Below are 15,393 nucleotides of genomic sequence, written 5' to 3' on the forward strand. Positions count from 1 at the left end.
CATTTTGCCCTTTTCTTTTAAGCAGCCAGCAGGCTATCTGTAACTCCTGTCAGCTAACTGCTGCCGCGCTGCAGCCAGAAAGCTTTGCAACACATCTTGGCAGGGAATTTGTACAATGAACATCTGTGTGCGCAGCAAACATAGAAATCACCTCACATAGCCACCAGCTAGCCCTAAACTTGAGAGGATGCTAGAAAAAAAAACAGGAAAAAAACCCAGAAATTCCTCAAGACTCATTGATAAAGGCCAAACTGTTTTTTCCCCATGAGTGGGAGCACTCAGCATCCTCGCCAGCTACACATGCTGTTTTGAGATGGGGACAGCAGATGCCAGGTAAACAACTGCTTCTTTAAGGCTGTACACAAGGTGCAAGAACACATTCCTTCTCTATACACTGCTGTCTTTTTTTTACATTTATTTCTGGAAAACAGGAAAATTATTTGTTTGCAGAGGTAGCCAAAATTGGCCTTGGGAGACAGATGTCCTATTTTAGCAATACATTTTAGTTTGCTTGTTTACCACAGCCTTTCAACAGTTTTAAGAGAAACATTTTTGACTGAATGCTCTTATCGAGACTGAGCAGAAGGGATTTTCTGGTGTTGGACTTTTCATGTTAAACTTTGTTGCTGTTAGGCAGAAAGAGGAAGTTTGGATCTCTCTTGCTGACGTTCACAATACCACATTATAACCAGCATAAATCAAGAAAACAAGCTTCTATGTTTTCCTTTCCACTCGGTCTTTGAATTTGACAACAGTTCATCGCAGTATTTGCTGCAACAGATTCAGAAGAAACAGGAAGTAAAATCTGTGCAATGGTTCTTCAGCTAGAAGCTAATCTTCTAGCACACGCAGATGACATTTAACCTAGCAAGGGCAACTCTGAACTCTTCTTGGAGCACCAGAAGCAACAAATTCCTACCAATATTTGATATTCCTCATCAAATTCCTAGACAGGACCTCTTTCCAGGGAAAACCTAAAGGACTGCAGACCAAAAGAAATTAAGTGATTTAGTTTCAGAAGTTTGATTACAGGTCACTTTAGTTTGTAAGCCGTTTCTCCTGTAGGGTGGACAGCCCGCTTGCTTTCTCTCTTTTTCTTAAGGACTGCCAGCCACTTCTGGCAATGTGTGAGGATGAGGACCTCTTCTACCCAGCGGCAGGTGTTTAAGAGGCCTTACATCGCTGACTAGAAGGTGTGGACACACAAGTTAGCTCATCCTCCAGCTGGCCCACCAGGCTAACAACTCACCTCCACGCACGTAGTGCAAGCAGACCAAAGCTGCGCTGCCCACGGCTTCGGGTGACGTCAGTTCCCTCACTTAGCACACACAGCCATCCGAGTTACCCTCTGACTACTTGTTTGCGTACTTGTAAACATCAGTTCTCTCAGCTCTGCAGCAAATCACATTAAAAAGCTTTAACATATGCAATGACAGCCACATTGTTACGTGTTGCACATTTTCCAAGTTTTAATAGACACAAAAGTGAGTCCGTTGTATTTAAGACACTACAATGATTTCATTCTTCTGTATGTCTTCCTCCAATTACATTTCTCAGAGTACATAATGGAGTAAATGTTTGGTAGCTTTAAAATTAGAAGTGTGTGAAATCTGTAAGTAAAATAAGCAGCAGCATAATTTTGGGGATTTTATCAAGAATAGCTAACTTTTAGGTAATAAATACATTCCAAGTTGTGTTTTTTTGCTGTTCTCCTAGTTCATTGCCGTATGACTTGTCAAATTCTCATCCTAGATTAAGAAATCCTTTTCTTTCCTGCCAGCCTCACACCAGAAGAGCCTCCTAACTCCACGTCCCAGTGACTGTCACCTCTCCCAGATGATGATAAGCAGTGCAAGCTGACAAGGAAACCCGTCCTCCTGTCACGTGCATGGCAACCTCCCGCTTCTCCTGGGGAGCGTGTCAGGATGCGTACAGACTTCGTGACATTCTAGGAGAACAGCTGTGCTCTTATCTTCTTTACCTTGAAGAAAGTAAGAGAGGGAGAGGTTACTGCAAGCACGGGCTGAGCGGCAGTGGCGGAGGCACACGCTCCGGACTCTGGCTAAATATAGCCTGGCATTCTGCAGCTTCTAGCTTGCTCAGCAGGCAGCAGCAGCAGCAGCTTCGGAAGAAGCCTGTCAAGTTAACAGATCTAAAGGAGGAGTGGGAATTTTCTCCAAGACAGACGTGATACGAGTTCCAGAGATAATAAAAATCTTCAGTCTCTGCCTTAAAGCCTTTTAAGCCCCTTCTCAGGGTGGGGTCTTGTGGGTTAATCTGCCACGAGTTCCTACAAAGAGCACCACGTACAGAACATCTGCTCAGTTCTGCCTTCACTTTTCAAAGACAATCTATAAAATAGGATTATTTCCTTCTTGACAGCAAGCCTTACAGAAGCTTTTCCAAGTACCAGCAGCTGCTCAAGGCACCGACTGCTGCCACAGTACACAAATCCTGCTCGAAGTGAAGAGGTGCGGCAGCCCAAGCTCCAAAGGCAAGAGCTGGCCCTGCCTCCCCTCCACAGCCCCGCTCACTGTGGGAGCTCCCTTTCTGCTCCAGATGTTTGTGCCAGGCTCCATGAGAACGCAATGCCACAGCAGTGCTGCACATCCCTCAGGTCACCCAGTGTCTGACTCAGAAGGACAGTGCTACCAGCCTCCTGTCATCCACCCTTGCACAGCTGGATGTGACCAAACACACTGGCCCATTTCTGAAGAGTATTTAGGCAATGAGATACGTGAGATGCTCTTTTTACATTTCGAGATGCTAAGGAATACATTTGGAAATGCTAAAGATGAAGAAACCAAGTAGCAATGAAGTTTGCTTCACACTTGACTTGTGGCCCTTTGGAACTCTCACTAAATATCAGCCACTACAGAAGGCACAGGACAGGCTCCCACAGGATCATCTACTGGAGAGCCATGGGCCTGTTGCAGGAAAAAAAACACCAAAGAGAACAGTGCAAACCTGCAGCTTTCTGCACCTGATCTGCATGCCAGGTGCATTTGCCCTGGTGCTGTGAGTCAGTTTAAAACACATCCATTTGTCTGCGTGTGGAGAAGCCAGAAGAGCAGATGTGAAACGGTTTAATGAAACTTAGAACAACTTACAAATGAATTTTTAAAAAATGGCATAGGGACCTACACCTGCACTTCTCAATTACAAAAGCATTTCTGCAACATACTTCAAAAGGAATTCAGTTTGAAACAGTTCAAAACAGATTGGTCCTAACATGTGTCCATGCCAAATCAACTAGAGAGGCCGAGTCAAAGCCACGGGACACACGGGCAAACAGGATTAATGCTAGGAAAAAAATCAAAGACACTTAAAAGCCCCTCATAGTTGACATTTGTGAGTTCTAAGTACAGAACACAATTAAACCAAGAATGCCAACACCAAACACAGAAAGATGACTACATTTCCACCGCAGCTGAAAATGTACCAATACCTCCTCTGCAGGCATGGAACCAAAAGACACACCAGTTTGCACAGCCTCACCACCCAGAAGGATTCTGAACACTGCACTCTCATTTAAGACTTCAAAGATCTGATTTAACGCACCATGAACATCAGCCCCAAAAGCTGTATGTCAGAGGGCTGCAATCAGATTCCACAAACTCCTTCAGCCTTCAGCAGAATTATCCTGCTCCTAACAAACTGAGATGTCGTATCACCTTGTGCGCATTTTTATTAACTTTCAAAGTCTACAGACTTGGTAGAATATCCCTCAAACGCGTTTTGCAAGAAGCTGACTCTTCAGAGACAGATTATGGATGGAGAATATTTTGTATGAAGAGGAACTCTGCATTCCACTGTTGAGAAGGTAGCAGCAAGCCCTCAGGCCAGGCATACACCCTGCGATCTCACGCTAACACTCGGAGGACAGAAGTGTCACAGCAGGAGCACGGTGCCAAGCAGGGTCACGAAGCTCCGTGCGCTGCCCAGCTCAGGTGTCCTGCCTCAACGGCCGGCTGCACCGGGCCAACACGCATCCTGCAGCAGCAACACAGTGACCGTCGTTCATAGCGTGCGCCCAGCTGCCTTCAAGGCTCCTTTGGAGAAGCCCAGGCACGGGGCAGCTCATAACTGCAGTGGGGCAGCTCCCACTGCGGCCCTCTGCCCACCGAGGCAGGCCAAGAGCTGAAGGAGCGGGGACCTGCTCACCTTCTCCACACTTGTAGCTCATTTTGGACACAATTAGCAGCAGGCTGAGAACTAGCATTGCCAGACCGGTCTTCCTCCAGACAGCTCCCCTCTGGGGAGAGTCAGACTGGGCAGCAAGCTGAGGGGAACCGAGTGCCGGTACCTGCAGCAGCCCAGCCAGCACCCGAGAATCTGGGGGCTTCGGGCAGGTCCCAACTGTCCTTCCTTCTGAAGGCAGCGCTGCTGAAACACCTGATCAGGAGAAGCTGAGGGGACGGGCAGAGCGGCCCTGTGCTTGCCATGACCCAAGAAAGCAGGACCCAAGAAGTGGGCCAGCAGCGCAGCCAGCACCTCGCCTCCAGCCACCCCAAGGTGCCGCGCATGGCTGGCTGGGTTGGCAGGGGCATCTGCAGCACCAAGCCCACCGGCCCAGCAGCTCTGGGGAGAAACAGCATCAGCTCTGGGGCTTCCTGCATTAAAGCTCAAATTACTGGCTTGGATCAAACAGAGCAAGTCACCATTCATAAAGGAAATTAAACCAGTGATTTGGCTACAATTCATTTCTTCAACTGCAGAAAGCACACAAGGTACACACTTTTCAAAAAGAAAAAGGTTTTCACAACAGTGAAAATCTAATGCAGATTAAACAGGACCTGGTACATTGGTTAATATTTTCTTCAGAAAATATTCAACTCAATGAAAAAAAAAAGCCTTCTTTAAAAAATACCCTACTCTTCCCTTCTGTCTTTCTTCCACAAAGGCACACATGCCAGCAACCAAAGAAACGGTCACACAGATAATGCGAGGCAGTCAGCACAACGTGGGAAAGGTGAGGCACGTGATACTGGAAAGTACACACAGCCTTGTGAGCTGAGTGGAGTCTGCTCACACAGGCCCAGGAGCCTTTGAGGACCAGAGCACTGCTGGCACCAGGGCACAGCCCTGCAGCCTCAGCACGGATGGGGCCGCAGCCCCTGCCCTCCTGCACTCAATGGACCTCACCACTGCCATGCGTGGCAGGATCTGCTCCTGCTCAGGGGCAGGGAAAGCTCTGGAAGAGAGAGCACTTTCAACTCACTGAGGAGCTAGACTTGGGTGCAGGGACTGCGAGATATGGAGGACAAGCTGAGGCACTAGACACCATCTCTGTCATCACTGACAGACACAAGAAGCCTACAGTCTCGGGCCATGCAAGGCTTTCTAAACCTGCCAATGCAAAGTCCAGATATTCTTTAAAAGCAGGTGCAAAGTACATAACAGATGCATCAAGCAGTTCAAAATAAATAAGCTGGGCACCTAGCTTCAACTAGCTTGTGGGATATGTGTATGCAGCTTCTGCTGCCTTTTTCAGGCAGAACTCAGAATGTTACTCACCCCCCACACCTGCTCTCATTCATGTTGACCTGCATCAGTAAGGGCACTTTGAGGAAGAAAAAAACATCCTACCTATGTATCAAGGCTGAAAATCAACAATTTGCACATTTTCAATATATAACAGTTTTCACATCAATTTTTAGCTTCAAAGTGCAATGCTTTATTTCCAGCAACTCCCTGCCTTTCATGCCTGAGCACTGAACTGGGAAGTACCTCTGCCAGCCCACCGTGTCACCCAGCCTCATGGGCCAAGCACCTTCACAAGATATTAACGATGCATGGCTACTGAAGATACCTTAATCTCCTCTCCTCCAAAGGAACCGGCACCCTTCTCTACACAGCGTACTCCCGTTTCCAAATATCCCCTGTTCCTTCATGGCACAAATCAGTCTTATAGGTGCAACCTGAGGGCGCTCAAAACTTTGCAAACACCTGCCTAACTGCAACAGACAGAGGATGAACTGAAGCAGAAGGAAGTCTTCCACAAGGACTTCCCCCACGGTGCTGCCCAGTGCTTACCTCTAAGCCGCCTGTCACAATCCCTGAGCCTGAGATCCCATCTGCCAGGGAAGCCAGCTACAGTGTAACTTTAACAAACCAAATGAGTAAATAAGTACAGGTTAGGAAAGAGGACAGAAATTCCCATTCTCAAAGCAGAGCAGGGCTGCAGGCCACCCAGCCCTCTGCAGCTCCTCAGCCTCCCGCTGCATGCTCACCACTTCCACCGCACTCGAAGGTCCCCTCTGCACAGGAGAGGATCTTGCTGTCCTCCCAAGGAGAGCTGCCGAGCCCTTCAGTTTACACAAATCTCCTTTGGCAGCTGAAGTTACAGCTCACATAAGATGATCACATTCTTTTCTCGGGAATCTGTGCAGCCTGCATGCACTTAGAAACAGCACAGCGTATGGCCAACTGGCATTTCCAAACCATACACCCAGGGCAGCGGATGCAGAGGGGCAGAAGGTGGCACAAACTCAGATCCAGATGTCTGTAAATGCAGCAGCAGTGGTCACAAACGCCCAAGCGCCCTGAGAAGCAGGGCAATCAGCAGGCTGCTGCCAGAGGTGCAACTGCAGTCCCCAGCACCAGGCACAGAGGTATGCAGTGCAGGCTGCTCCAGACTTGTTCTCCCACTTTGTGTCAGTGTACACAACGCTGACTCCAAGCTGTCTGAAGGAAGACTTTTGAGAGGCAGTAATTAAGCAGGATGCTTGGTTTTAGTTGACTGAACCATCCAGAAACAAGGCCAAGAAAAATCTCAGCACTCCTCTACCGGGCTGAAATATTCCACGTGACCAGGTAGGTGTTTTTAGAACTACAGCTACCACAGCTTTCTATGCAGTTATATAACCTTTTTGGTGCCACTGGTAGAGCAGAGAGAAGGAGTAAAAGGAAAAAGAAGGCTGGTTTATGTTGCTTCATGAAGTGCTGGCAAGCAGCACTGGCTGCATGCGCATACGGAGCCCTGAACATCTCTGAAGGTGAAGTCATAACCCAACGTTCCAAATTTTACATTAGAGCTTACTATATATAGCAGGCACGCAATAAGCTTTGATTTCTGCTGGATGCAGTTGCAGGGTGCTTTGTTGACGAATGGCTGAACGGACGGATGTGGAGGGTCTATTAGCTAATAGCAGAACAACAAAAATCCTCAGAAAGGCAGCTTTTTAACATTTAATGGTGTCACAGTCACAGCACGCCTGGGGGCAAGGGGGAATAAAGGGGGAAATGAAAATGGATATACATAGTGTAAGCTTGTTCCACATAGAGACAAATACGAAAGTCTACAGCAGTTTTTGTAAAGAGCTTTACTATTAAAGAGCTGCCTTTATAAAATCTGAGATAAGCTGGCTTTTTAATCATTGCGAAAGATAACAGAAAAGCAATTGTTTAGCTCTAGGAACTTCAACTTTACGCAGCTGCAGGACTAAATACTAAGTTCAAATATGATGTTATCAAAAAAGCGAGCAGAAAGCAAACGCAACAGTGCAAGAGAGCTTCCTGTCCTCAGGAGAGCATCAGCTACGGAGCGCACAGTCAGGCTGCAGTGCCACGCACATGGGGCCCGGCTCCTGGGTACATCCCGCAGTGGAGGCTGTTGAGAAATGCATCCCCAGCACCCAGCTGCAGCCTCACCACTCCCCACAAAGCCCTTCTGCCCACCCCCCACCTCTGCAGACCAATCCCAGACCCGAACAGGGCTGAGGACAACACAAGAATTCGCCCCAGGTCTGTAAAAGCCTCCCAGCTGTCACTCCAGGCAGACGGTGCTGAGGTCAGTCTCTTTCACTCCATATTTCAGCCTGTTTCTTCTGGCTTTTATTTTTTTCCCCCAACCTATAGTCCATAGCTCTGATCACCAAGAGCTCAGCTCTCCACAGCAGCCACTTTGGTACACAAAAGGCAAGTTCCCCTCTGTATTTCTAGCATCGCCAGCTGCTGCCGCAGGGCACCTCGCAGGCTGACCAGGCCCAGGGACACCAGCATCCTGTTCCCAGCAGCCTCCTGCCCCCGGGTTGCCACAGACGCCCCAGGGCTGCAGGGCCAGACCTGAGCCTGAACCGTCCTCCCCCTTCAGCTGGGCAGCACACAGCCCACCCCCAGCTGGGACTTTGGAAGGCACCAAAGGGCTTCCAAAGGACCGGCAGAGCCGATGCCCTCCACAATCCCAGGCACCCACTTTTCCAGGCCCTGCAGTAGGAGCAGTGCCAAGTAAGGGCCGGGCCAAGCGCTGGCTCCAAGCCCAGGGAACGTGGGACCTGACAGCCAGCAGGGCAGGCCCAGGCCAGGGAGGCCAGCTCATCTGCTGGTGCTGCCACTGCTTTCAGGCACTGCTGTTAACAACGGCCTTCAGCCTCAGAGCCAGCAGAACCAGCATCAGTGCTGTGGCACCAGCACAAACTCAGCTGTGAAGCAGGAGCCATCTCTGCAGCGCACACAGTGCCAGGCTGGTGGCAGCCCTGCACAGAGGCTACAAAAGCAGAAGCTACAAGGCCTGAGAACATGCTGAGTGTGTGTTTTTCTCCTGGCTACCCTGTGAACCAAGTGTCTTACGACGTGGCTTTTACGAGCTGCTAGCCTCCCTGCTGTTCTTCCAGAAACCTTGGCTTAAAGACAGTGACAGGGTTTTAATAAAGTACACTCCTTGCAAAAGAATAAGGATAGAATAATAAACACTCAAAACTGTCATACCAGCTTTTCCAACCCAGAAAGTTTTCTTTTTTTTTTTTTTAAATCCAGTTGCTTGCTGTTCTTTATGCATTTGCAAATACTTGAATGGTTTGTATGTTTTTTCCAGCAGTTCCCCTCCATGGCTTACAGAACAGCCCCACATGTCAGCAGAGATCCACAACAGAATGCGTCAGCAGCTCCCAAGCTCTGCAGTGCCTGGACGGTCAGGAGCAAAGTGCAGATGCTGGACGCACCTCCTGAGCACAGCAAGGGGCCCTTGTGCAGCTCCTGGAGAAGTCACCACACAGTGCACTTTTCCAGCTGCAAAGTGCAGTATTACAGCCACACGCCTGCTCCTGGAAACAGCTGTAACCGATCTGAGGCTGTGCTGCCTGTCTAAGACCAGAGCCTTCTGACATTGAACTGTAGCTCAGGTGTCAGTGTGCAAGTCCTAGGACTAAGGAAATGCAAACATGAGAGAAAAGTTAAGTTACAGCATTCAGAAAAGAACAGTCAACTAGCAGCTGGTGAAAACGCAGCAGAGCTTCCGTAGGATCACTCAAGGAAAGCAATAAAGTCCTGGTGGAAGAGAACTAGATAGAGGGCAAAGCTCAGAACCAATGAGCTGTCATCCAAGTGACGTATCAAAGCCCCAGCACGTGGGTTTGGCAGGGAATCTGAGCAAGCATGGCACACGTGGAACACAGGAAGTTGTTTTGTTCTGCTTTTCTCGTTTCCTTCTGAGTAAATGCAGCTGTTTCTCAAATCATCGTGCAGACAGCTCACGTCAGACACAAGTAAGGCAGAAAATCAACTTTAGAAAGCCAGCTGACCACCAACACAACAGCAGTACATGGTAAATGCCTCTATGCATTTGCACGTACGTGGGAAGGCTTGGCCAAAGAACTCACAGGGAAGGAAGGGTACGGTGCAGCCATGTCATCGCATCATTTTCTCGTTGCTCTCATCATCTTCTCTTTGCCCTCAGTTTACAGACCTGCTCCATCCTCTCTGCTCTGTGCCTACAGGACAGCACAGCTCACAGCACTACGCAGGCAACAGCATCCACCTGCTGACGTGGCCCCAGAGCGGTTTATCCAGGAGCCGTGGATCCTGGCCATTATTCACCATAACGCAGCTTCTGAGCATTAGGATTATTTATGCTCCAGATCTAGCTAGTAACAAATTTGGGTCAAATGCGAACACTCTCAATATAATAAAGCTTCTAGCCACAATTAAGCAGCAAGATCAAGGCCGAAGCTTAAATGCTGCTGCTGCCATTACATATTCTTACTTGACTGACTGTCCAGTTGTCCAGAACTGATGGTTGGACTGGATGATCATGAAGGTCTTTTCCAACCTTGGTGATTCTGTGAACCCTGAGCCCACAAGGTGAACATGCCACAGTCTCAGTACACACTCCAACCAGGCTTGTTGGGATGGAATAACTCAATTCAAGCAAGTTTGTTGCTCTCCAGCAAAGGATACAAAAGACCTTTTTTGCCCCAGGATTATAGGAGCACTAGCCATCACAGTCGCACTGCACTCCAATTGCTGAGGTACAGAACAGTGAGCAGCCTGCAGCAGGAGCAGCACTGGCTCATGCACACAAACAGTCCTTCTGGCATCAGAAAGAAAACTCGGGGAAAAGCTTACAAGACAACCAGTAAAATCCACTGCAGGACACTATGTAACAGGCGTATATTTGACAAGGAGATTCTGCCCAATGATAAGTAATGGTTTTCAGATTAAAAACTAGTCCACCCCCTTGTTTAATACTATCACAGATGAGGTCCCACCTAGGAAACTATGACTGGAAGGCTGTGCAACAGTTCTAGATCTTCCTCAAGGTGACGGAATTTTCCCCATGGATTTCAGTGCAGCAGGCAGCAGCAGTGCTACACACAGCCATCCACTCCCAGCCACACTGCGCCCAGCATCTACAGCTACTGTGTTTTCATCAGGGACAAAGTTTTACTGTTTAGTGTGAGAGGAGGCCTCCCCACCTCCACACTTGCAACCAGCAGAAGTACAATACAGAGGCATCAAAAAGAATTAGTTCTCATTTTCACGTTTCCAATTTTATGTGCTCCACGATGTGAAGACCAAAAGAATAGCAGTTGGTGTCCTGACCGGCCTGCAGCAATGCACCAACGCTGCAGCAAGCCAAGCCAGGGGCTGTGAAATACTGCTCCCCAGCAGCCAGTTTTTAGTAGCATCATTTTCAATAGTCATAAAGAAAGTGCCATCATAAGAAATAAACGGTGCAGGGTTGCAGTAACTGCAGGGGAAGAAAGGCCCTTCAAAAGCATCTAATTCTTGTGGGTAACCACTTGGTATCAGCACCTAGGTGTGATAAATACAACCTCAACTCCAGGAAGAGCCTTAGTTCAGAAAACAGCCTGGGGCTGCTGACCCTTCAGCCTGACAGGATTAGTTCTGCCTCAACTGAGTTACCACCAGTACTCACCACATCCCAGCTGCAGACGACTCTCCTACCCCTGCAATTCCATCAGCTCTCCGAGCAAACACCGCTCGCTTCCTGAAGGGGTCAGCTGCTTTGGGCACCCCTCACAATTTGGGCCTCGGTCCCATAGTCCTCCCAAAGCTGTGGAGCCAACAGCTCTTATCGCCTCTGAAATCACCACCACCTGCTCACACCCAGGCATTTAAGACTAAGAACTGCTGAGATCAGTTCTTAAGAAATGCAAACAGTGGAACGTTGGTTAAAAAAAGACATGGAAGCTTCTCCGAAGGAAGCACTGGCCCAGCAAGCACTCACCTGATACTGGTGGCACAGTTATGTTTCAAACTGTGTTAAGAGATCTCTTATTTCTGGAGTCAGGTGCTCCACCGCCTTGGCAGCCTCTGTGATAGCTTTGCGATACATCCCTTTCTTCTTGCGATTAAATCTCAGTTTGAAAAATTCAGAGAAAGGAGAAAGTTTTGAAACAGATAAGAATGAAGTCGTTGGAGAACCAAACCACGACACTTTGGCTTCCCGCCATGAAGGCTCCCCATTTTCCTTCTGGCTAAGGTTTATGTCAAGAACGCGTGCCGGCCACCACGGAAATCCATGAATTTTACCCCAAACAATATCCCCCACTGCTACAGTCCTTCCGTCTTCAGTGACGCATTTAGACACGCTTTGGGTATGCAGCCTAACTGTCAAGGGCGGCACAATTTTACGCTCATCTTTTGAAGATGAAGAGACAGACGCATCATCACCAGGTAAAAAGTCACACATTTCTGGTGATGTTACCTCCGAACTAGAAGACTTGGATTCGTCTAGACTGTCATTACTGCACACTGACAAACTAGAAGAATCCGCTTTTCTCTTCCGGTAATTCATAAGGAAAGCCAAGTTTTCGTGTCCGTCTTTACCTTGGGGAAACCTTTTAAAGTCGTCATCTTCACCCGAACTCCCCGAAGAGATCTCGGCCAAACCTCTGTCTGCCGATTCATTGCTGTAAAACGCACCGGGATTCGTCTCCCTGCTGTTCTGAAGGACGTTTATCTCATCGATAAGTTCTGCCTTATAGATAGAAACGCTCTGGCCGTCGTTGATGCGATGGGGCTTCAGCCGGATCTTTGGAGGCGGGACATCAGCACTGGGATGCACCGGCCGCGTCAGCTTCAGTTTGGGGATGGAAGCAAGCTGGCTGCCCACTGCCTTGTCCGTGAAGCCCTTGGTTTCTTGACATTGCTCAGCATCTCCGACCTCCTCCCGGTCCTCCTCTCTGTTCTGCAGCAGCTGTTCAGGACAGAACGGTTTCACTGAGCCGTGCACCCGGGAGGGGATCTTCACCACCTCGCCTTTCCCTTGCGGCGTGCTGTAGGATATTTTGATAACTGGCGTGCGATGCACCAGCTCCCCGGCAAACTTGTCATCCTCTCTCTTCTCTCTTTTGTTCCTTTTCTCCAGGCACTCAGAGTCGCTGTGCTTTTTCTGTTCCTTGTCCTGAACGCTCAGCTTCCTCCTGGTTTTAGCGTTCTGCCCTGCCACGTTCTCGTCCTCGGGGTTCAGGGTATTTTTACACTTCTCGCAGAGCACCTGCCTGGGCCGCAGCCTGATGGTGCTCATGATCAGGCGTCCCGGGTCTCTGTTCCGCGACAAACGTCGCCGCGTCCTCTTGATGGCCCGCGGCGGCGGCTGCGGAACCCACTGGCTGTAGGTGTGCCGCAGCCACAGCGGGCGCGGGAACGGCGCTCCCTCGAAGTAGGGCGGGTATGGCGGCACAACGCCGGGCGGCGCGGGCAGCAGCGGCGGCACCTGGTCGTCCCCGGGCTGTGGCTGCATCTCGCCGTGCGTGGGATCAGCAGGAACGGCGCAGGCAGCGGCAGGAGGGTCCTCGGGCTTTGGGAAGGAGGAGGGCAGACAGAACAGCCCGGACCTGGAGCGGGGTGAGAGATGGAGGGAGACGGTCAGGGTGGTGGAAGGGGCGCCTCTGGATGGCTGCGCAGCGAACGCGCTAGTTCCACAAAAACAAAAAGCACACCACAAAAAGCTTCCGTGTCCTCATAATGCGGTATTTTTCCCTTTTAAAACAAGGCAACCATATCTACAGCTGAAAGAAGCAACCGTTTCAAAATTTAGAAAAGATGTCCTACTCCTGTGCCAGAGAAGAGCTTCTCTTTCCACGCGCTGTTTGCACAGAGAGGTTCTGCACTGACTTGTAAGTTCCAGAAGGCAAAGCAGCACGCTCTGGGAACAGGCTGGTAGAGGCACAGGAAGGCAGTGCTCCATACGTGCAAGTGCAGCCCCAAAGGAGCCACCAAAGCCCCTGCCTGCACTGTGCCTGCACACCTGGCTTTCAGCTTCCCACTCAAACCCGCAGCACCTGGTTTTGCTGTGCATCTCCTGCTTCCCAGCCATGGGCTCACTGGTGCAGTTCTGCTCCTCCCCTCATCTTTGCATATGTGACCATTTGTAACAACAAATACGGCACTGCTTCAGGAGAGCCAGGGTAAGGGCAGCAACTGTTGGTCACTGCCTCATTTCAGCATGTGTCATCCAAGCACAAGTACCATACCTTGCACAGGTACTGCCATAAGGAATTCCTCTGTGGCACCAAAGCTCAGAACTGCGCCTCATTTCTGGCACCAGAATCCCTGGCTATGGCCTGACACTTGGCAATACAATGCCAGCACAGCACTTCAGCAAATATCCACCCCTACGCACAGCACCAGAACGGGCATTTCTCGCTATCCTGACTTTCCAGAGATCCTTCTGTCGGGATCCTTAAGCATTTCAGCTTCTTTACCATTTCTGAAATGAGGTATGGATGAGTCACTAAAAGCCCCAGCAATACAGAGAAGCCACAGACCAGGCAGCAGATGCAGCCATAGACTGCAGCTCCACGGGGGCTCACCGGGCACTGCTCCCCTTCCAGCTGGCAGGGAACAGCTCAGGGTGGCACAGAGAGGGCTCCGACCACTCTGAGGCGCTGTCACAGGGGATGGGGCGACGCTCTGAGCCCCAGCTTCGCTCTCCTTCACTCAGTCACAGACCATCTCTCTCACCTGACCTCCACGAAGACTCCAAAGTTTAAAACCAAAGCTTACACAAAGAAAGCAAGGAGGAATCAATCCGATTCCAGTACCTGGTCACCGCTCCTCTCCTGCTGAAATAAAAGATGAACTGAAGTGCCCAGATGCTAAAGAGAGGGTTTACCGAAGGCCGGAGAGCAGTGTGCTACGCTGTGTGGTCGGTGTCACGGGGAACTGTGGAGGGCTGCTTGTGTAATTGGGAACGTGTTCTTGTCCTGAGAGCTCAGGCTCGTCCTCAAGGAGACAACTGAGAGGGCAGGTACCTCTCAAATAACAACCAAGGGAGCGAGCACACTCTGTGCAGCCAAAGATGTCAGCATTGTTCATAGGACAACGGGAAGTAGCACCATTCCAAAGCTCTGCCTATAAATTTTGCTCTGCCTATAAATTTTGGTTATTTCAGGCCATAAAACCATTCCATTTGGCCGTCCCAGAACACCGCCCCGCAGGAACCCACTGCTGCTTCCCCGCAGCAGCTCGCTGTTACTGCAAGGAGAAGCACAAACCACGCTGGCCTTCTCACAGCCTGGCTGCTGCTCACACCGGGCCCAGGTGTCCGCTGCTGGCTCTGCCCACAGCAGCCAACTCCGTGCAGGGGCTGCGGGCCGGCGGGCACCGTGCACTGCAGACACTGCTGGGCCGGGCGCCCCATCCCATCCCCCCCAGCTCGGGGCGCACACAGCCACGTGGGGTGGGTCCCCTCCACCCTCGGAGCGGGAAACTCCGTCCTTCCATTTATACTCGCACACAATTAATAGCGACCCATCAGGGGTTCGGCTGCAACAAAATCGGTTCCGTCAGCAAAGGCGCCGACCTCAGCCGAACGCACCACCGCACCCCCACGAGCGCGGCACCCCCGACCGGCGCTGCGGGAATGCGCGTGGCGGCGCGGCGCGGCCTGCAGGGCGGCTCGGGGTCACCTCCGCCGGGCGGCGGCACGAAGCGGGGCGGGAGGGCGCGGGGCAGCCGTCCTGCGCAGCGGCGGAACCCGAACCCCTACCGACGTCCTTCCGTGCCCGCCGCATCCCCGGCGGGGCCGGGCCCGGCGAGCGGGACGCCGTACGGCGCGGGCACACGGCCGGCCCGGCCCCGCGAGGCTCACCGGGTGCGGCGCCCGCGGCCGGGGGGGAGGGGCTCAGGTGGGGTCTCGCGCCG

The 15,393-nt window shown here is 50.8% G+C and overlaps 1 protein-coding gene across 1 annotated transcript; it reads right to left on the reverse strand.

Moving 5' to 3' along the window:
• Window positions 1-1,444: 1,444 nt before the first annotated feature.
• On the reverse strand, window positions 1,445-13,740 carry PWWP2B (PWWP domain containing 2B). Its single transcript, XM_042818182.1, has 3 exons — window positions 13,722-13,740; window positions 11,471-13,206; window positions 1,445-1,981 (listed from the first exon to the last, which is right to left on the reverse strand). Exons 1-2 carry the CDS (start codon window positions 13,738-13,740, stop codon window positions 11,489-11,491), a joined length of 1,737 nt encoding a protein of 578 aa, XP_042674116.1. The 3' UTR covers window positions 1,445-1,981; window positions 11,471-11,488.
• Between the last annotated feature and the right edge of the window lie 1,653 nt (window positions 13,741-15,393).

The sequence above is a fragment of the Centrocercus urophasianus genome, unplaced genomic scaffold (assembly GCF_019232065.1).
Source record: "Centrocercus urophasianus isolate 14NV4802_14NV808 unplaced genomic scaffold, USGS_Curo_1.0 seq_17, whole genome shotgun sequence".
NCBI lineage: Eukaryota > Metazoa > Chordata > Aves > Galliformes > Phasianidae > Centrocercus > Centrocercus urophasianus.